Genomic DNA, 22,333 nt, shown 5'->3' on the forward strand with positions numbered 1-22,333 from the left:
AAACTGAAGATGAGGTTGGAGAGAACTTTATAAGGAAAATAAATTAACCTAAGAAAAATACATCTCAAACATGTTAAGACTGTTCTGGCTACGTTGGCTATGGAAGCAAGTAAACAATCAGTTGTGGGTATATGCTTTTATTGACATAACTTTTAATGTTTGGAAGGAAAAGAAAACTCTATAGAACCACAGACTGGCTAAGGTAGGAAGGAACCTCTAGAGGTTATCTTGTCCAACCTCCCTGCCCAAGCAAGGCCATCCAGAACCACCCGTCAAGGACCATGTCCAGGCAGCTTTTCAGTATCTCCAAGGATGGAGATTCCACAGCCTCTCTGGGCAACCTGTGTCAGTGCTCAGTCACCCTCACCCTCTTGCCCTGTCACCGGGCACCGCTGAAAAGAGCCTGGCTCCCTCCTCTTTGCACGCTCCTGATACGGTCCCCCCGAGCTCTCTCTTCTCCAGGCCGAACAGTCCCAGCTCTCTCAGCCTCTTCTCATAGGAGAGATGCTCCAGTCCCTTAATCATCTTTGTGGCCCATCATTGGACTCTCTCTAATGTGTTCACGCATCTCTTGTACTGGGGAGCCCAGAACTGAACCCAGTACTCCAGGTGTGGCCTCACGAGTGCTGAGTAGAGGGGAAGGATAACCTCCTTGTTGGTGACCCTCCTCCTAACGCAGCCCACAATACCATTAGCCTTTGTGGCAAGGACACACTGCTGGCTTATGGTCAACTTGGTGTCCACTGTAGCATTAAACAAACTGAAAAAAGTTCATTTTTGTATCAAAACCAATGTATTTGATCATCAAAATCATAAAAAAAAATCCTGTTGTATAAAGAAAGTTAGAGGCAATACTATGAACTATGCCAAGGACATTTCTATGCCCAGGCAGCAGCACAGACAGAACATCTTTTCATACAAATTCAATTCCAATAAGAAAATATTAGACTGTATGTCAAGAAACATATCAAACCTGTAGCTACAGCAGATAAAGAATCTGTATTGCAGAGTAATATTATAGACTGTTTTGTATTCAACACGTCCACCATAACATAAAATTACGTATTTTGTACATGCAACATTTCCCCCCCCTCGAAATATCTGTTGTAATTTCAAAACATAGCCCTTAAACAGCCAATAAGTGCCTCAAGAAGGTGAGAAGGGAAAAGAGGAGGCAGAAAGAAAAAAACAGTGACAGAATATAACAAACATTAGAACTGGCTGAAAAACAACAAAGCTGCAATCTACTTCAAAACAATTCTTCAGAAGGTAGCCTGGCATGCCAACTTATCAATCAAATCCTAACATAAGTTTACAGAATTAATGTAAATAAATTAACATAACTCATAGTTTCTTCTGATCATAATGAAGTGAAAATACTACTTAACAGAATTTGAATTATGTTACTGAAGACACATTGGATGAAAAAGAGTGGGAAAACACAGATAATAAGCCCAACTACTACAGCAAAGGACAGTCAAATAACCCAATGATTTTTTTTCCTAATAGAAGCCCCCCACAGAATCTTGTAACACTACTGGAAATCAGCTCTATTTCATCTGCGCTAGTTCCATTCTGGTCTGAATTTGTTTTTCTGAGCATATAGACCTTTCACTACTGTTGTTTAAATTACATACCAATTATCCCATTAATATTTTTGTGACTGAATTAAAATTCTTAAGGTTGCAAACAACTACCAAATAAAAAAAAAGTGAAAGTGGTATTTGTATGAAGGAAGCTACCCACTCTTTCACTTAAGAAAGTCTCCTAGAAACTTCCTTAGAAAATACCTTTGAAATTTCATTAGGAAAAATATTGTGTTGTAAAATTACTTTTTATTAGCTAATGCAGGCAAACCTCTCACCCCATTTTTTGTTAGAAACTGTCAATTCTGTTTACTTTTTTTCCAGCTACACACCAATTTCCAAATATCCCAGTAATTACTCAGGGGAATAAAACACGACATATTTCCAACCACGTTTTCAGGAAGCAAGCGAAATGTTGGACCTGAAAACAAAGATCACGCACATTTAAAAATATTACAGTGCATTACTAGAATATTAAATATTCTTTATTATGGTATAGCAATAGTAAAGTCCCTTTTCTCTGACATTTTCTCGCCCTTATAGTGTGTGTGAATGGAAACGTGTACAAGTACTGCAATTATATTTAATATTCCAGCTTTGTTTTTACCAAACAAAAGTGAAGTTCTTTTCTCAGAGGTGGATAGCTTACTCATTTCTACAGTATCCAAACGCTGCCCACATAAAATCAGCAGCACTAGCAAAGTCCCTGATGACTTTCAAATAGAAAGGCAGGAAGACAGGCCCTACTAAAGATATGAAAAGAAATCCTGGTAAAATATGTAGGTGTCAAAAGACTATGAAAAAAAATTTAGACCTCAAATAGTGCAAAAACAATCCCTTAGGAACGGTCAGTGAATTGGTACTCACAGGTATACAATACTCCACCATTGGGTAATGCAATTTATGCCCCTTTGCTGTACGGCCAGAAAAGAAACAGCTCTGACAGACGTCATAGTTGAAATGTTTTAAGCTCCGGTACCTATGGGGACATTAAACAAAGTGATTAGAGCTTCCTAGGTTTAGTTCTAATATTTACTTGTTATTAAGCCTCACGAGGCAAATTATTCTCTGAAATGGTGTCATCTGCTTTTCAGCAGCAGCAACAACAAGGATACAGCGAGTTTGCTGGGATCAGCTTAGAAAGCACCTTGAAGTGCACGGGTGTGTGCGACCAGGACATGGCACGGCCAACACTCGTCACACAGCTGCAGACCCAGGGGCACCGGTGCCACTGCAGCAGCTGCACGGGACACAGGAAACCCGCAGTCCTCGTAGTCCACTTCACACAACCTTCCTACACTACATGGGTCACCTCACTGAGTATTTAAAAGAAATTCCTGCCTCCTATCGCCATATAGAGAGCCAATGTCAATCATCTGTTGCCCAAGTTGCTTTGAAGCAGAAAATCTTACAAGCATCAGCTTCATAGATGGAGTGTGAAGAGTTTATAATTCTAAAGTTCAAACTGACTGAAAACTATATTGCTTTAGTTCTTCTTTTCCTCTCTTTAGTATTCAGATGGTATCTCAGAAAAAAACATTTCTAAACCAGACTGGTTTGCTTTTATGCGTTTTTACATTTACCACTTAGCTTAAATGTTTTTACATCATTTTGACGCTCAGAAATTCTAAACATGTTTCAGAAAATAAAACTCTTAGGAATTTATTAATTATAAAAATAATGTAAAATTAAGTTTTAAAATTACATTGATTTATTTACTTCTGTTTTTTTTAAGATCATGTATAGATATAAACAAGGACTTCATGACCACAGCAGAGGAGAAAGCCAGTTATGTTCAGCTCTAGTCCCTACTTTTTTTTTTTTTTTTGCATCATTTTATACACTGGAGCCATCAATTCACAAATGCATGTTAGTTGTAACAGTACTCACTAAGGGTACCAACTATCTCATGCCCCATGATGACAATTCATAGTAAAATCATACAGTTTAGGAGGATAACATGGAGAATATACCTGGCATCATTTTTTCTTTCAGAATTCACAGCTTCCTTTGAACAGACGATAGTTAGATTACATTCGATGCTTTAGACGGGAACTGTGCACGTCTCATCACAGTAACATATCAATGTTTGTGCCAAGCAAGGAAGGATTGCTGTCGAAGGGTGTTTAATATTGCCTGGCATGAATTAGTTTCCCAAGCCTTATGCAGGAAAGCAAAGAGCCAGCCCACATTTTTTTTTCTTACTGATCAGCTCCTTTTGGTCTTGTGCTTACAGAACACATGGGGTGCATTTATACTTCATTTGCTACCTATTGGATCCACCGATGCCAAAACACCTGATGACAACCTGCTCTGCATACTTGTCAGTCACAGGACCATTGGATGTCTGACAGTGGTACTGCAGGAGCCAGAAATGCACTGGCTCAGGCCAAACTATGGCCTCACCATGGGTGGCAGATCCCATCTTAAAGCAGGAAGACAGTGGAAAAACAAAGACATGTACTTGTTGGAAGACTTAAAAGTGTGGCTATTTTCAGAGAAACCTAGCACCCAACTCCCCTCCTCTTACCTGAAGCCAACAATTGGACACTCTTTACAGATGTTGCACTTAGCCTGATGTTTTGCTGTTTCTGCAGCTGCTACGCGGTGTAGAACTGGTAGCCATACCATAGACTGTGGCTCTAAGCGCATCCAATCTATAAATTGCTTTACAGTTATTTCTGGCTTATTGTGGTTCTATGGAGAGGAAAAAAAAACCCACATCCAAATTAAAAAAAAAAAAATCAACACACACACAAGCAGATTTTTCTTAGAATTCAATTAAAAAACCCAACAACCTGTGTCAATCCTTTCCATGCCAAGTTAATGTAAAACAAGTTACAGGATACAAGAAACAACCTCGATTAAAATGCAAATAAAGAAAACAAGTTAGTAAGAACACAGAGGACTAAACAGCTGTGATAGAGGAGACAGATGGTAACAAAGATGGAGTACATAGTAAAGGAGTAATGGAGTCCATAGTAAAGCCATCTTTGAACTGAAAGGACTTGAGAAAGTAAGGGAGCATGAAAGGGAAGCGTTCCGCAGTTCAGACACACTAAAGGCATGGTTGTCTTTTGAATGAAGATCGATGCAAGACCGCTAAAAGTCAGTAGGGCTTGCATGTGTCTACTAATTGCCATGAGGATCATGCAATTTTTTTTATTGTATTCCGAGCCCATGGTATTCTTTCAAGTTAGCACATTAAACAAACGCACAAATACATAAACAGGTAAATAAATAAATGAGAGAGAGAGAAATCTGCCACTTACAGGCAATCACTGCAAGAATATAGCAGAGCTAAAGTATTAGTATGATTGTTTTAAGAAGCAAAACAAACATGCTTCCACATTCTCTTTAAGTTGTAACCACCAGAGGAGCCTAGCTGTAAAGGTACTATATTCATCAACTTTGTCAGCAATAGGAACAGAGGTCATCTTTCTGAGCTCACTGGAAGTAATAGGACACAACTTAAAATGAAAGTTATTCTTAAATGGTAACACATGACAAGAAGCAACACTAGGCTTCTTAACCTATTCACTGTCCAAGTCGATTTTTGCCAGTAAGAGGGAGCAACATAAAAAAAAAAGAATAATGTGCTTTCCCCACCAGCAAAATACTTGTTTTCACTAGGCTGAGATAACTCTGTCGTGCAGCTGCACGCTTTCTCTATGCTCTCTTAATGACCAGGGACTGAACTTGAGGTATTCATGTGAGACAAGGGATGCAACCTCATCCTCAGTATAATCATAATATCACGTGAAGTACTTAAACACTACCTTGCTAGCACCCCTCACCCATAATTGAACAGCATGGGACATGGGGCAGATCCTTGAGGGACAAAGATCATTCCTCTGTGACAGAAAAAGTCTGCCACTAACAAATGAATAATTTATTTCAGTATGACTTGAACCACTCAAGGCCAGCGATCGATGTCAAGCACCACCCCTTATTGTCTGAAGCAGCAATGTTAAAACCTCAGGGGAAGTTGACACGGTTAATTGGTCAAACCAACTTCCATAAGTATCTACCAAATTATTCATGATCTGGACAAACACTCTTCCAATTCCAATCATCTCAGAGTCCAGAAATGAATCTAATAGTTCTGAAAAAAGCTAGCACAACTGAATTTTTCAAAGCACTGGATGAAAATGTAAAATGTCTATGAAATAATGGCAAAAGAAAAATGCTCTAAAAGTTCACTATAACATTTAATGTTTGATTCAATAAAATCAGAAATATTAAACTCAGTAGTTTTATACATGCCATAGTGAATTTTTAATCTGTATATAATTTCTGACAATGCTCAAAGCAGCCACTTTCACAGAAATAATACACTCAAGCAGTATAGTTATCACTAGCAAACAGTCGGAGCCTTAGGCATCCTTGACAAAGTCTGAGTTAGGTTGTGTTCCATTACGACATTCTCTTTTTAATTCTCATCTTCTTTAAACAGACAGACACTCCTTGCAGCCTCATTAACCCCCTGCATGTAGTGTGGAGCTGAACAGCAGGCTGTAAGGCAGCTTTATTCCATGGTCTGATCTGTTGCATAAAGGCTTACAATATATAAATGACTATGCTTGAAGTTTCGTGCAACTGCAAGCTTTTTTGTCAGTAAAATAATGCTAAACAATTTCCTGATGCACAAGGTCAAAAATTACTATCAACATAATTCTCTTGTTCTGCTGAGATCACGAGTTGGTCCAGCATTGTTCTCTCAGTATCAGGTTGCTCTGAACGATGCAAAGCAGGATAATTCGCTGCTACAAAATTTTTTAACAGCTTTTAGAGTAGTCTATATTGTCAAAACCACAAAGATTTATTTTTTTTTTTTTTGCTAAAAAGTAATTTGTTTGATCATCTCCTAAACCATAAACCACCTTTTACAGCTGCATTTCCATAATAAATTCCCACATTTAGTTGCAGAAGCATATTCATTTCTGTTCAAAAACTCAATGGATGTTTTTAAATTCCTCTCTTCTTTTTACACCATGTAAAAGTGAATCTTAAGACTTGAGACAGAAGGTTTTTTTCACATGAAGGCCTTTGTTATCTTACCTGTTGGAAGCAGCTGCGCACGCTGGGTTCAATGTTGCTGCCACCAAAGGCTGCCACTTCCCCAAGCTGCCGCGGGATCTGGATAGCATCGTGAAGCAGCAGGCCCAGCTGCCTCTGGTCGCACATTTCTGTGGGGCCTGCCACTTCCTTGAAGAGATCTGCAACACCGACAAGAGGCACCAGCTCATTTCATTTCCATGTACAATCCCTTTTATTCAGTAACGCTGCAGCTCAAGCTTTATAATTTTTGTAATCCAGATGCGGTTACAGATGGCCGCTGTCCCATTTACAACAGTTTACCCTCATCTGATCTTGATTACTTTGACTACATTTTCTTGATCTGTGTCCTGGTTTCGGCAGGGATAGAGTTAATTTTCTTCCTAGTAGCTGGTACAGTGCTGTGGTTTGGATTTAGGGTGAGAACAGTGTTGATAACACACCGATGTTTTAGTTGTTGCTCAGTAGTGCTTTTTCCATGCTCTACCGACTGAGAAGGCTGGGGGTGCACAAGAAGCTGGGAGGGGGCACAGCCAGGACAGCTGACCCAAACTGGCCCAGGGGATATTCCATACCGTGTGACGTCATGCTCGGTACATGAACGGGGGGGAGTTGGCCGGGGGGTGGTGACCGCTGCTGGGGGACGGGCTGGGCATTGGTCAGCGGGTGGTGAGCAATTGCGTTGTGCATCCCTTACTTTGTATATTCTTTTATCATCATTATGATTATTATTTTCCCTTCTTTTCTGTCCTGTTAAACTGTGTTTATCTCAACCACAAATTTTACACCACCACCCCCCCCAGTTCTCTCCCCCATCCCACTGTGGGGGCAGGGAGTGAGTGAACAGCTGTGTGGTGTTTAGCTGCCTGCCGGGTTAAACCACAACAATCCGTAACCATACAAATGAGAAAAGTAAGGCCAAATGAATGAAACTATACAGCTTCTTGTGGCATCTCTTGACAAAACTGTACATTGCAGCTCCTGTTTTACCTAGGAGCAGCTGTGTAACAAAACAAAAGAGACATCACAAAATCAGAACAGCTTTTTGTGCTAATCCATCATTACCACATTGCCCCCCTAATATTTACTAAGTTTTCTATGTTATCACTAGGGAAGAAGGAAATATTTCAAGAAATCCATATCTTATGCTAAAGTCTATGCCATCCTTTGGCTGGTTGGGGACAGAAGCATGTTTGCTCTGAACTGAGACTAGAAGTTACCACAAGTCACAGCTGGCCACGTGAAATAGCTTAAAGCAAGAGCAGCAGCCAGCAAGACAACTCGTGCTTAACATTAATCACATTTGCTTCCCAGATAACCATGTCTGCTTCCACATACTTTCCCTTTACTGATTCCCTTTTCCTAAGGCAGGTGTCAAGCCCTGCCGTATAAGCGGACATTCTGGGATGACTGTAACGACAGAAAAAATGGAGGCTGAGAGAATCAAGAAAATTGTTCCAGATACAGACACTTACTGGGAAGAAAGATATTGCTTGGACCTACTTAAGAGTCACAGTAAAGCATTGAATTAATAGGCCCGTCTGCGGTACAGATAACATTTCTTAAATGCTTTCTTAACACATTTCTTTGACTGGATGCTTTCAATTGTTAAAACTTTCAATATTTTTAACATGTTTCTGCCAACAATCCTTGATTTATAAACTTTGTAGCTGTGTACATTAATATTTAGTCACAAGATGAATCTCTCCTGAAAATATCTTAAACACCGAGTTCATCTTAGAAATATTTCTAAATTCTGTGATTGGTATAAATTACAGAGGAAATGGAAGTGAATTCTTTGTGTTCATTCCAGTTAGCTTTCACATTCTCCTTTTACACTCAGTGGCCGGCTTGGATTAAAGCTCCAAGTAATCGTAAAAGAAAAATAAAATCCATTTATACTATTCCCCTGCTTTTCATGTTTCCTACCAGAACAAACATTAATAGATTAGAAATAAATGAAATTTGAAAATTCAGTCTGACTGCACTTCTGATTGAGAAACAGACAAGCTTTGTTCAGAAACACTCAAGAGAAACTCTTTTATTACACTCTGTAAATTGTTTTGCCCTTCATTTGGAGCAACTGTCAAGCTTTGTCAGCATGCTTCAGAAAGTCTGGTCACACTTTTTTTCTTGGCAAAGGAGGTTGAGGCGGAAGAAAGGATTTTCACAAAATAGAAATCCAGATGACTGAATTAATTTTTAGAGTTTCTTGTATTGTTCTCGCCCCTCTCTTGCCTAGTCAAACAAATGCTACAGCATGTTCAGCACTCAGTGGTGAGAAAAAAAACCCCACAGACCACAGCGGTGACAGAACTAGTAACTGCACGGCCGCAGGCTCATCTTGGCAATCCCAGATCCTGGCTAGCTTCTTCAGCTGCGGTTGGGATAGTTTTCCAGTTTCTAAGAGTCAGTTTAAAAAACCTGATAGGATTAAAAAAAAAAAAAAAAAAAAAGCCTGTTTTATTTCAGCTGTTTGCATCAGTCTACAGTGGAAACCAGCACTAAAAAAAGAACAATTCATTAACTGCTGTAAGCTGGGAGGAAGATGAAGTAATTTCCCAAGCCCTAAACCTTCAGTTGATTGGGGAGCTAGTAAATAGAGGAAAAACGATGTGGCAGGAGAGGGAATAGGGAGAGTGATCAGCTAGGGTTGATCTAAGTAGGAAATCAGCAAATACCTTTGAAGAGCTCAAACTCCTCCAAAACACTCCACTTAAAAAAACCAAAAAAACCCCTTAACACTGGCAGCTGTGCCACAACCAATGAGTGTCCAAGTGCAAGGGAGTTCATGGATGGTATCCTCTTTCCCCAAAAGCCTCAATGCCTTCGATGTGACACAGAGGAGGAGAAGCTCCTCCACTAAAGGCATGGAAAGCCACAATGTTCTTGCTATCTGCCCTACCTCCTTAAAGTAACCCACAAGCTGTTCCCTGGCAAAGGAGGCATGGTGAGAGCAGATCTCAAGTGGCAGACATATGGGAAGAGAGCTCGTTTTAGGTCTGACAGGGTGCACCCAGACACCATACTCACCAGTGGGAAAAGGGAGCCTGTACGTCACCCACCAGCAATGTCAGATGCCACAATCTCTTATAAATGGAGTTTGTCAATACGTCCATATGTAAGTTTATACATAAAATACATTGATACAAAGACTAAACTGTATAAGGGACTCTACGAAAAGGACAAGAGGAATGATTGGGGAAGCAAAAGAAAAAATTATTCAGATCTGAGCCATAGGAAAAAAACAGAAATAAGAAAAAAAAAATCAGTTAATCTTAAATTCAGTTCAGCCTCACACTAGTATTTCGAGGATGACAGCCAGCGGGACGCAAGCTGCAACTCAGCTGGACAACCTGAAAAAATGTACTTACTTGCTGGTATAGAAGGGGATACTTGAAAATGTGGAAAAGTTTATTAAATTACTACCAAAATGGTAATAAGACAGTTAGCAGTATGATGTCCACAACACACATTTTGTGTCCTTTGCTGAAATTGCCAAGACATCAAACCACAAACCTGGCACTGTCAAACCTGAACCATCCAAGCAGCTCCAAGGAATCTAGTGATAAAGACTCCATAGTTACACTGAAATACAATTAAAAATATGCAAAATGGAAAATGTGCCATCATCTGTTCATATGCATTGTTACAAACAGGACACACATTCTTCCCCCCCCCCTCCTTTTTTTTTTTAAAGTATCACAGTGTTAGTTCCAAATGGTTTGAAAATTAACAGTATAAACATAACTTAAAAAAAAATATGTTGTACATCACTTGAAAATTGAACTGCTTCACAGCCGAGATTTTTCAAGTAGCCCTTCTTTTTCACCTCAAATCCTACAGTTTTTATGCATTGAATGATCTGACCCAAAACCTACAAATCTACACAGTAAATAAAACTCCATGCGTGTTTTCTGCTTCTGCTGCAAGTCTAGGCTTTCTGTGTTAAAAATAAGCCCAGGTAAGAGCAAAATGCACACAAATGTGCTCCCAGTTATTACACAGTGCTATGACTTTTCTCATCCTCTAAAAGTGAAGAAGATGGAGGGAAGATGAAATTCCTCTTGTCCCCCAGGAAATCCATACCTCTGAGATGTAGTTTGTCTCCTGATTACATGACCAGGCATAAAACCTGCTGTGAATAATCACACATGTAAATTAAAATGTTTACTGTTGCAAACACTTGCTGATATGATTGAAATTGACCTTCCAAGAACATTTGGGACACTAAAATTGAGTGGTTAAAAATGTTCCATTTTTCCACAGTATTCAGAAGTCCTGTAATAATGTATGAACAACTAGTGGTAAAAAGGAGCAGTGTTTTGTTTATCATGCTCCGAGTATTTGTGCATCCTTTTTTTTTTTTCCCCTTTTCCATTTTTTAAGGCTACTTCTATACCTGCAAACTGAGCAGCGCATCAGAGTCTAAGCCCAAGCACTGGAATGCTGTCATCTCTATCATTAAGCTGCTAATAGTGTATCTGTCATGCTTTTGATCAAAGTCTACTGACTCTCGCCCCCAAAATAGCCAGGAATGATGCGAGAGTTAGGCAGGGTCAGGGCCAGGGATCATTTCGAATAGGTAGCTCACATGTGACCCCCCTGTTTTGGGGAGAAAGGAGAGCATAACACGGATACAGCAGACCAGGTCATTGGCCTCACCAACAAAAAGAGACCTTGGACTATTTGCCCTACAAGCATAGATGTAACCAGCTTAGAGCAACCCAACTACATTTACAGGTCCATTTTTATTCACAGGAGCATCCAGGCGTGTGCTTGAAGTTAAGCATGTCTTTAAATGTTTTCAAGAATAGACATTCTTTAATTGAGGCTTCAATGTTTCTTCTAAAGTAATTGGAACTTTTTTTAATTAAAGATTCATTCTCATAACAACCCTGAAGTCTAGCATCTTAAAAAGAAACTTAATTAAATTAAAAAAAAACACAAACACGCAGGAATTTCTCTGGCAAAACATATTTAAAAAATGTGTCAAGTAAAAAGATCCTACCTATATGGGAAATGAACGTACAGTTAACAACAACAACAAAAAAGAAACAGGCTTCACATTAAAGAAAGAAAAAAGAACAAAAGCTTGATTTCCCTAAAAAAGTAAGAGAGAAAGATGAAGGTCAATTGTACTGGTAAACTGAAATTATCATCCCCTGTCAGTTTACCATATTATTTCATAAACCCAATGTCTCAGCAGCCCAGAAATTATGCTTCTACAAGTTAGTCCCCGAAAGGCTGGTCTCTGGGAAGGCTGAGGTAGAAAACACTTGAGCAGTCTGGTTAAGCATTTTACAAAAGACTGAAGGGTTCATCCAAAAGTTTTTAAAACAAGAAACTTGCCTATTTTACTACCAGCTACTCTGAGAAGAGTTTGCTTCTCTAAGACTACAACATTTAAGGCATGGTCTGTGTTCTGCTAAGGGCTCCAACTGCAACTGTAGGACAACTGCCATGCTCAGAGAAGCCTGGGATTGACAACGCTTCAGAAATGCTTAGAAGAAATATAGCCAAAAGGAGAAGCAAATGTCAGGAGCTGGTCTGAGAAAGGGAAAAATCAGAAGGCAGGTAATCCCTATTAAGCACCCATGTGGGGGTACTGCTCTTCCCTCCAAGCGACTTATTTTCTTGAAAATACTTAGCATTTCCATTATGGTTTTCACCTGAGGATCTGAAAGCTCAATAGATACGACAAAATTTCTCTCAACAGTAGATGATTAGTAGGGTGTGACAAAATCAAAACAAGCAAGAGAGCTTGCACCAAAGATCAGTCTGTGACGCAGCTGGTGCCAGAGGACCCCAAAACGCTGACTGCATAGCCACCGCAGGCCAATAACCAGTACCTGACACCGTTCCTTCCTTCCTTGGCAAAATTTCTTTCAGACAGAAGAATTTTGTTTTGTGACAATTTTATGGTTTGTAAGGACAATAAAGCTGACAAAGATATCAAAGCCTCGCCCACTGATCAGAACAGGAATAACAACAACAGAAAAAAAAGGATGCATTATCTCACTATTAATTCTCTGCTTTGAGAAGCCGAGCAACTATTTCAATTTCAGATGTATTTCAGGTTAAAGTTATGATCACTTGGTACAAAAGTCTCCCGAGACTTTTTCTCTACTAATTTTTTAGGACTTTTCACAGCAATCTTCAGGAAAAAGTCCACCCTGTTAACATAGATTATGCAAATCTGCAGTCACCATCAGCTGCCATTTTTATTTTACTACTAGAAACAAAGCAACAACATAAAAATTAATCCAACCTAGTCATTTCCTCGTTCTGCTTCAGTGCCTGTATTTGGTAACTCTAAGTACACTAATTCATTACTGATAGCAATTTAATGTGAGTTTATTCCCAGGTTTTGGGGTTTTTTTAAACCATCTTTTGGTAGGGTTATCATTCTGTTATCCACAGCCTAAGTAACTCCTATACTTTACGAAAGCCTTTTATTTCACACCAAATGGCAGATTACCTCCTGAATTGTCACTACTGAACAAAGGTATGTCCTCCAAGCTCCTTCAGTTATGGACTAATTCATAGATATGTCAAATGACAAAAGGAAACCAAAAAACCCAAAATCTTAGTATGGGCTCAAGTTCAGATGCCAAAATGCATAGGATACCCGTACTTTTGCTCAATGTTAATAACCAAGATTACAAGATTACCTAGGAATGCTTCTAAGGAAAGCAGAAATTGTGGCAGAGCTCCAACGGTACAAGGCAAATACAGTCTCTATACATTTTACATGTGTTTCTGAAATGCATGAAGGAACTACTGCAAAGAATAGTAATTTTAAGATGATGCGCATCACTGTCCATCACTTACGATGCTCTTATATAGTGCTTAATCTCCTCTTCTGTATTTTTTGCCACAGTTACTTAATTCTCTTCTGCTCCTACAATTATTTTTGTGAAACATTTTTATACTACTCAGTATTTCTCAAGCTTGTGAGATTACTTAAATCAACATAATTTAAACTTTCATTGTACAATTCTGGCAGGAAGCACAGATACTGGAAAACTATTTTCAGAGTTCAGATCATCTTTTTCATAGACCACAAAATACAATTGCTGGATTTTGATGTATTTCCTTGCTTTATCAGACATATCAATCTGTTCCAATCAACACTGACTTGCTTGATTTTTCCCTAAACAAGACACACACACACACACACACAAAAGATAACAGAATCAGTCAAATAGAATACTTCTCTAGCTTCCACACGGCTACATTCACCTTTGCTTTTGGGGAGCGCAATACTGTGCATTATGACGATGCATAATTGACATCAATAGTTTCCAGTCAGGATATAAATCCTACTTTCTCCATTGTCGCTGATGATAATGAAAGCAACAATTCTATTTTACTCACAAGAAAACTGTCTTGCTACAGGCATGAGAAATGTTTTACTACAAATTTTGCTACAATGTGTGTTGTTATTGTACATGACTTAATTCTATAATTAAGCATTTTATAAAATACATTCTTCCTTACATCTGTACTTCTCTTCCAGAAGGCCCTTAGAAAGAGACATCAAGCCAATTTTCAGGGACTGCACTCGAATTTTTCCAGTTCGGCCACTGAAATTATAAAGATAAGACAGTTTAGTACAGTTCAATTTTATTTCATTGCAACTCAAGTCTATTAAAAAATGCAAAGGTATTGGTGAGTTCTACTTCAAATACACGTCAAATCTCAAAACAAATTAGCGCTGCAAATCACATTAAGAATGCTTCCCTTAGAAGGTGAGCTGAGCTTTTGTAAGTGGTTTACATGTCAAAACAGTTCATATTACTCCGAAAGGGTAGACATTTAGCTCTGTAAAGCTCTCAACATGATTTAATAAAGTGATATACACAGAAAAAAATACATGAGCAAACAGCAGGAAAGCCTATTACTCAGTGCAAAAGACAAGGACTGCAAAATAAAACCAAGTTTTCATATCACAGTAATCCATTCATTTTTTTCACTTCATTTTTTTCCTTTTATGTTTAAAATGCTCTGATGTACATGTGTATCAGGACATAAACAGCCAACCACATGCAGTAATTAAATGATGTGGAGCTGTCATTCTTTTTAAGCAATGTGACTTCAGGCTCATCTTGTCCAACATGAAAAAAAAATATGCCCAAACCCAAAAAACGACACATCAAACCTTATGCAACTTGAGAACAGATATGTGGGTACCAAAGCAAGTAATTTTAAACCTGAAAGACAAACACTGTTCAAGAAGATACTACAGCAATAAACCCAGGGTACACAGAAAAGGACAATTTTAATGTTCAAAAGATCAGTGCAGAAACATATTCTTAAAAGATGTGATGATGTCTTCTTTCACAGACCAAAAAACATGACGCAATTTCTTTTTAGATGAGACATGGCAAAAAAATCGTGAGAATAGTAGTTAAATTGTATATCTTATACACAAACCCCCGCATTTAAGGTTAGTCGGGTCCTTCACCAGCAAGTAAGATAACACTAAAATTAATATCACCCCTAACATCACTTTGGTCCCTTCTGTCACGCGGAAGTGATATATCCTTTAATTACTTCTGGAGTGGTTATTAGACATCTCTTTCTGTCCTATCCATTCGATATATGGTCTGCTGTCTGATTTACTTCATAAATGTTGTGCTGAATACAAAATTATTAATTTACTCCTGGGCTTTCAGTAAATTAGCTAAGCGCCTTACAAATATTAATGCATTTGTCTTCACAACCATCACCTAATCTAGTAAGACTAGACACCATTATCTTCTCCATTCCACAAGCTGGAACAGAGGTACAGAGAAATTATTGCTAAATTAATCAAAAACACCCATTACTTTCACTGCCTAGTTTGAAAATCAGGACCCAATTTTCCAGAATGTTATAAAAGTGCCACCTATTTTATACGTTCAAGCTTAGCTTCAAATTACCTCTTTCAATCACAGACACTACATCATTCTGGTATACCTTAACGTGTAAATGGCTCATCTTGCAACTTTGACAAAGTTCTTTCCCCATTCTTTCCTGTGTAGGGTTGTCTGTGTTTTAACTTTGTATTCAATGGAAAAACAAAGCAGAACATTCATTTGGGTTTGATTTAACTCGGGACTGACTAGAGCATTTGTTTATTAAAGGTAGAAACTCAGAAAATCTTTGCAGCTAAAAGGTCAGGGCCCATATGTAGAGGCTTCAAACTTCTCCAGATTTCAGCAGATTGTTAAAGGGACTGTGAAAAACTTCCTTCACACAAAAAGCATTTCCTCAATAAATTATAAAAAGAATTACAAAGCCTGTAGTATTACATTTTTCTAAAGAGCAACATATTTTCCCCTAGCATTTTTCTTGGAAACAGCTAAATATTAGCACTGGAATTTTATATACAGTAAAAAAGCCACACCAAACCCAAACAAAACCCCTACACCAAACCTATAGACTTTGTAGCATTGACACTTCCAATTCAATGGTTTAAGTTTGCCCAGCTTAGAGAGCCACAAAATCACTGAGGTTGGGAGGGACCTCTGGAGATCATCTAGACCAATGCCCCTGACTCAGTCAGGTATAGCAGGTTGCCCTGGATCATATCCAGTCGGGTTTTGAATATCTTCAAAGGACAGTCTGCACACCTTCTCTGGGCAACCTGTGCCACTGTTTGATCACCCTCACATTAAAAAAATCTTTTTCTTATACGTTTAAGCAGAATTTCCTGTGTTTCAGTTTGTGCCCACTGCCTCTTGTCCTGCCACTGGGCACCACTGAGAAGAACCTGGCTCCATCTTCTCTGCTGCTCCCCCATCAGGTATTTATGCACATTGATAAGATCCCCCTGAAACTTCTCTTCTCCAGGTTGAGGAATCGCAGCTCTCTCAGCCTCTCCTGATACATCAGATACTCCGAGTCCTTAATCATCTTCATGGTACTTCACTGGACTCGCTCCTGTTTGTCCACGTCTCTTTTGTCCTGGGGAGCCCAGAACTGGACCCAGCACTCCAGATGTGTCTCACCAGTGCCGAGTAGAGGGGAAGGATTACCTCCCTCGACCTGCTGGGAAGGCTTTTCCTAATGCAGCCCGGGGGACTGTTAGCTACTTTGCCACGAGTGCATGTTGCTGGCTCATGTTCAACTTGGTGTCCACCAGAACCCCCAGGGCCTTTCCTGCAAAGCTGCTTTCCAGCCAGTTGTCCCCCAGCTTGTACTGGTGTATGGGGTTATTCCTCCTCAGGGGGAGGACTTGGCATTTCCCTTCATTGAACTTCATGAGATTCCTGTTGTCCCCTTTCTCCAGCCTGTCAAGGTGCCTCTGAATAGCAGCACAACCATCTAATTGCGCTGTGTGTACAAACGTCTAAAAATCAAGGCCTTACAGTGGGAAGGTTCAGGAAACTTTTTAATGCTTGAATTCATACAAAATTTATGGGTCAAGTATTTAGAATTAAGTGCCAGCACACTGTTCAGATTCACTATAGCAATACAAGCATGCTTGTCATTACAAAATCAATTGATAGGACCACTTTAAGCAGCTCAGATATTTTTTCCTCTGATCCTGATGAAGGGAAGTCTGAACCGTTATACCTCTCTTAACTGGTTTAGAGCAAAGCTGTCCATTCTCTGTCAATACAACAGTGAAAGCAGTACAAAAATGGCACGTTATTGACCTCTGACCTATCTTCAAGTGAAAAATGGCAAAATCATTATAGCTGCTTGTCAGAAGCGCTTTTCTTGTTTATTAGAGTCCATTTGTCCCTCTGGATATATCTGAGCCCTCTTTCCCCAGGCAATACAAAGTCTAAGGATTCATTGCCCTTACACTGTGATGCTGACGTTCTCCTTCCCCAAGTGACCTGGAATTTTATTGTTTTAGTGGGGAAGGGGAGAGGAAAGAGAGGTGAAGGGAAGGAGGAAATAAAGAAATCCTTGGTTTTGTAGGTGATTCTGTTGTCTCTACATATGCACCAGGCAGGCTCTGGCCTATCTGCCTCAGATATGATCCCCCTGTTGCATCTTCACCCACTGCCAGTCAGGAGGTGGCACAGAACCCAGAAGTAATTCAACTTTTAAACCTGCCAAAATAGGTGTTAAAAAAAAGGTATGCATAATTTCCAGGCATGGTAAGAGTGGTGCATTGAAAGCAGATACTACAGAGAGGACTAGTTCAGTGGAGAATCAGTTAACTAGATCATTTGGCCAAGGGCATGGGAGGGTTCCACACTGCATGGGTAGAGAGCCTGGATTGGGACTGGAGCACATACAACTTTGTTGCATAGTTTGGACTCTCCATCCAAGCAAAGAGCAACCATTCAACTGTTTCAGAGATCCAACACAACTGCAGGGAATGTCAAAAAGCTACTTTATATAAAAACTGATGACTGTCACTACTGTACAATAACATAAGCAAATGAGGAAAAAAGGGTAAGCTAGAAACGGTTGTAGTATCAGAAGAGAAACGGAGAACACTTATCCTGTATCTTACTACAGGAGATACTGAAACTAGAAGATGCAGAAGAAAAGAGGGGGGCAAGAACAGGTAACACACAGATAACAGGGTCAGTAGACATGGGCCACGCCTTGTGAGGTCCCTTGCTAATCCTATAACAACTGAACTCCAAACAAATGAAACAACTACGACCCCAACCTCACTACATCGGGCACAAGCTGTGTGGAGCACTTGAGAATCACATAATATAGTTTAGCACTACCCGGCCACAGGAACATCTCAGCTGCAAAACAGCATGCTAAATCCTAAAACTAACATTTCTCTTTCTGCTCAAATACCTAGGAAATTCAATGATAGACATTAAGGCAAGGTTAAAATTATCTGAAGGTATGCCTTTCCAGGAAAATGAGTTTAGCGAACTTTCCAAAAACGTTCCATAATCATGCAACCGTCATATGCAAACTTTATTCCTTTCTCTAAGTAACATCCTAATACAGAGTTAGGACCCAGAACTCCTTTGATAGGCAAACACAGTCTACACCATAGTCAAAACAGAGGCCTGTGACACCTTTAAGTTATAAATGTACTAATCAGGATATAATTAATATTAGGTTGTTGAATATAAGCATACAAAACTCTTGTTACCAACAATGGTATGCAAGTATTCTATAGCATCGCGATGGCATAGCCAGACATAATATATAAGCATTTTACCTAAGTATGTGAACGCCAAAGGGGCAAACAGTGTTGGCACAGCTGCACACAGGAGTTAGCCAGATAACAAAAAGTTGCCAGAGGACAAGATTAAGTACAAGAGGTTGCAAACAGGAATACACAATAAGGATGACTGGTAAATCAACAGAAAACAAGACAAGCAATATCAAGTCCAGAGGAACCATTATGTCCCCTGAGGGTGGGTGGCAACAGCATAAAAACATCAGGCACTAGCAAGGAAAACTGGAGAAGTAAGAAGATGAGCGCCCTTCAGTTCTGACTTCTGTCAAAGAGCCCTCAAGCCTGGTCAGTGTTGACACTACAATTAAGGACTACCAAGGACGGCAGCTATCAGTTATCTACATAATCCAGCAACAGGAGGCAGCCTTGTAGATTCTGAAGGTCTCCACAGATGCCTCCCCCCTTGACCAATCACAGAGGAGTCAGAGCAGCTCATTTTCCTGCCCTACAGAGGGCCATGTCCTTCCTACAGCGCTTCTTACTACTATCACAGCCTGCCAAGCTGCTCCCGCAGAGTCCTCTATCAATCAAGACAGCTATCATCAACACAGGGAATGCAACTGGAGTGCATGCAGAAAATTTCCATCAGCTACCGTCAAAACCAGGGCATAAAGATAAGGCTGACTGAGCAGGTCTCTCATCCTTCTCATTCCTCAGAAGTTCAGATTTTGCCGAACTTAACATGCTGGCAAGGCCTGGGATATTAACTCAACGTGGTGTTAGAATGTGCCAGGTGTATAAGCGCAACAATAAATAACAAAGTTGTAATTCTTCAGGGGAAGCCTGGGCCATAGACAATGATCATGAATGACAGCTTTGATCGTATGGAAAAGGTTAGCATACATGCCATACCATAGATACCCTTCCTAGACTAATGCACCAAAGAAATTAAATTTAAAAGAACGCATTACCAAAAGTATTTTAACATCACAAAAATCAACAATATTTAAAAGTTGAAATACAAGAAGTCAGATAAACATTGCAAGACTTTAAAAACAGTGCATGTAAAAGTTTCTTTATGGACATGGGTAATTTTGATTGAAATAATGAGTCATCGCCCACAATGAGTATATGTAGTCTATATTATGTATGACAGACTTTAAAATATCTAAACCAACTCATTTCAAGGGGTGTTGAGTTATTCCATTAGTACTGAAAGCTATCAGTCCATTCCATATAAATGACATTTGGAGATTTTAGCAAATTTGACAGTATATAGTCCAGAACAATAACCACCAGCTATTGCTTTTGGATGATTTAAACACAGGCCTGGACAAATGATTTTATAGAACAACCAATTTCCTTCACAGCTCTTATTGTAAAATGCAACACGTTTATTTATAATTTAATTAAAAAAAAAAAAATCTCTGGACTAACCAAAACAAGGAACTTTAACTTCGGAAAATGTTTTCAGGGCAGACGTTGCTGCTTGGAACAACCTCTGAGTCCTTGAAGAACTAAAAGTCACTGAGTAAATTTAATGTTTCTCTCCTCTACTCAGCTTGAAGAATGAATCATTCCTGATGTGTCAGAAAATACCAGAACACAACAGACTTGCCTACTATCTCTAAAAATAAATTGGTTCTTTTTAAGGGCCAAAGACATCTGTAGGTAAGTCTGAAGAACTAGTCAGTTTGCCATCAATCTGTGAATCAGTAATTAAATCTCAGGTTAATAGCATGCGACTAACAGATGCTTTTTGTAGGCAGTTTAACGATTTGAAACATTGTATATGTATAACACCAGCGCAATAAACAATGGAAATGCCAAGACACAAATTAGTTCTTTCCTAAAGGCCAATTAAAAAAAAAAAAAAACAAAAAAGCAGCTCAAAATTGGTGCCTGTTCTTTCAGCTTTTTTTTTTCCTGGAGTGGCTTTGAAAGGGGAACAAAGAAACCTACTGTAAAAGGTCATTTTATCTCAGAAAAACCTTCCTCCTCCATTTTCAAAGTTTGACTGAAGATTAAAGTCTTTCATAAGCTTGAAAAATTATCTACAATAATGCTTTCAACATAATAATCAAGGGGAAACGGAAGCAACAGGAAACGTTACCGAAAGAAAGTTTTGTTGCTTACTACATGCATTTTAAATATGAACAGTTTAAGCAACTGACTTCTAACTGAAGTTAGGAAGCAAATGTAAGCTAAAGAAAATACAATGGATTTGTGATCAATCTGAAAAAAACCCAACCAGTAACTACAAAATATTCTCTGACATTATTAAGTCTCCTATTCTAAATAACCGATAACATTTAAGTCAAGCAACCCACTTGATATACTGCTCTATTTGCAAGTGATGTGTTTATTCACCCACAATACAGAACTCTGCAAAACAAAAATAATTGCAGGAAGAAGTCCCAGTCATTATTTAATGGGCTTTCCAATTTTCCAGCAGTAATGATGAGGAGTCCAACTAACAGAAATGTCACAATATTAAACAGCAATATTCGAATGCCAAAGCATAATAGGTAGTCAGCACATAAATGATAAATGGTCGTATGTACTCTGTTCCCTCCCTCCCTCTCCCCTACCACAATATTTAAAATAAAAATAAAATAAAATATCCACAAAGTATAGGAGTACTGGCATGTAATCCTCGGGGGTGGGGGGTGGGGGGGGTGGAAGCAAAAAGCTATGAACTGTTAGAATTTGGCATTGATTAAGTGAACGAACATAGTGAAGATAATGCATACATCAAGAAGTAACAGTTCTCCTTTGGAAAGCCAGGTATAAGAATTTCTATCATTACTCAAGAAATACTTTTGTTCTTTCCATCTTGAAATGGGGAGAAAGGAAAGAAATTTGCTAACCAACCTCATGCAGCTTAGAAATTCTGATTTGTAGTTCTGTGTATAACTGAACTAAAGCATATCTTCAGTTAGACACACTGAAGTGACCACCCCATGTATTGCACTACTGTGTCTTTAGTCAGCTCCAGAAGAGTTCTGAAACACCTTTGCTCACTCAGTGTAAGAAGATACATTATGGAGAATGGAGGAGCTGACAGAAACCAAGTCTCTTCCCAGTTTTTATAACACAAGGGAGACGAGAATAGTAAACACCACTAAGAAAAATGCGCAACAAACTGATGACTCAAAGGCACAACTAAATAAAAACATACTGATTGTAGGTCATGCAGGTTGACATAGTGCAGGGCAGGGCAGAGAGGTCAGAGTTCGACATTCAGCAGAAGAAAGAAGTGTCTGAGGGCTCAGAAAGGACTGGCCAAAACCACAAGGGGCTGCTGGGGTGAACTTTTTCATGTCCCCCGAGGCTCAGTGCTCTCTCTCGAAATAGCAGACGTGCATTTAAATCAACCCACAAGTTCTTACTGTAAGCAACCTGAAACATTCTTGAGGCAAACTCACAATCCACCAGGGAAATACATCTTTGCTGCCAGGACCAGGGCAGGTGGATCACATAGCACCAGCACTCAGAATTGATACAAGGCAGGAGCTGCACCTGCTGGAAGTGAGCCAGGACCAGGACACCGCTGAACCTCCAGAATCAGACAGGCTTGAGCACT

The 22,333-nt window shown here is 39.3% G+C and overlaps 1 protein-coding gene across 1 annotated transcript in view; it reads right to left on the reverse strand.

Annotated features, from left to right (window-relative positions):
• Positions 1–22,333, reverse strand: part of UTRN (utrophin) — a 377,019-nt gene that overhangs the window by 7,292 nt on the left and 347,394 nt on the right. The window contains 4 exon segments of the mRNA XM_009325465.1: positions 2,454–2,565; positions 4,117–4,283; positions 6,648–6,805; positions 14,148–14,233. Of these exon segments, the coding sequence (XP_009323740.1) occupies positions 2,454–2,565; positions 4,117–4,283; positions 6,648–6,805; positions 14,148–14,233 (523 nt within the window).

Source organism: Pygoscelis adeliae, unplaced genomic scaffold (genome assembly GCF_000699105.1).
Source record: "Pygoscelis adeliae isolate BGI_AS28 unplaced genomic scaffold, ASM69910v1 Scaffold300, whole genome shotgun sequence".
NCBI classification, from domain to species: domain Eukaryota; kingdom Metazoa; phylum Chordata; class Aves; order Sphenisciformes; family Spheniscidae; genus Pygoscelis; species Pygoscelis adeliae.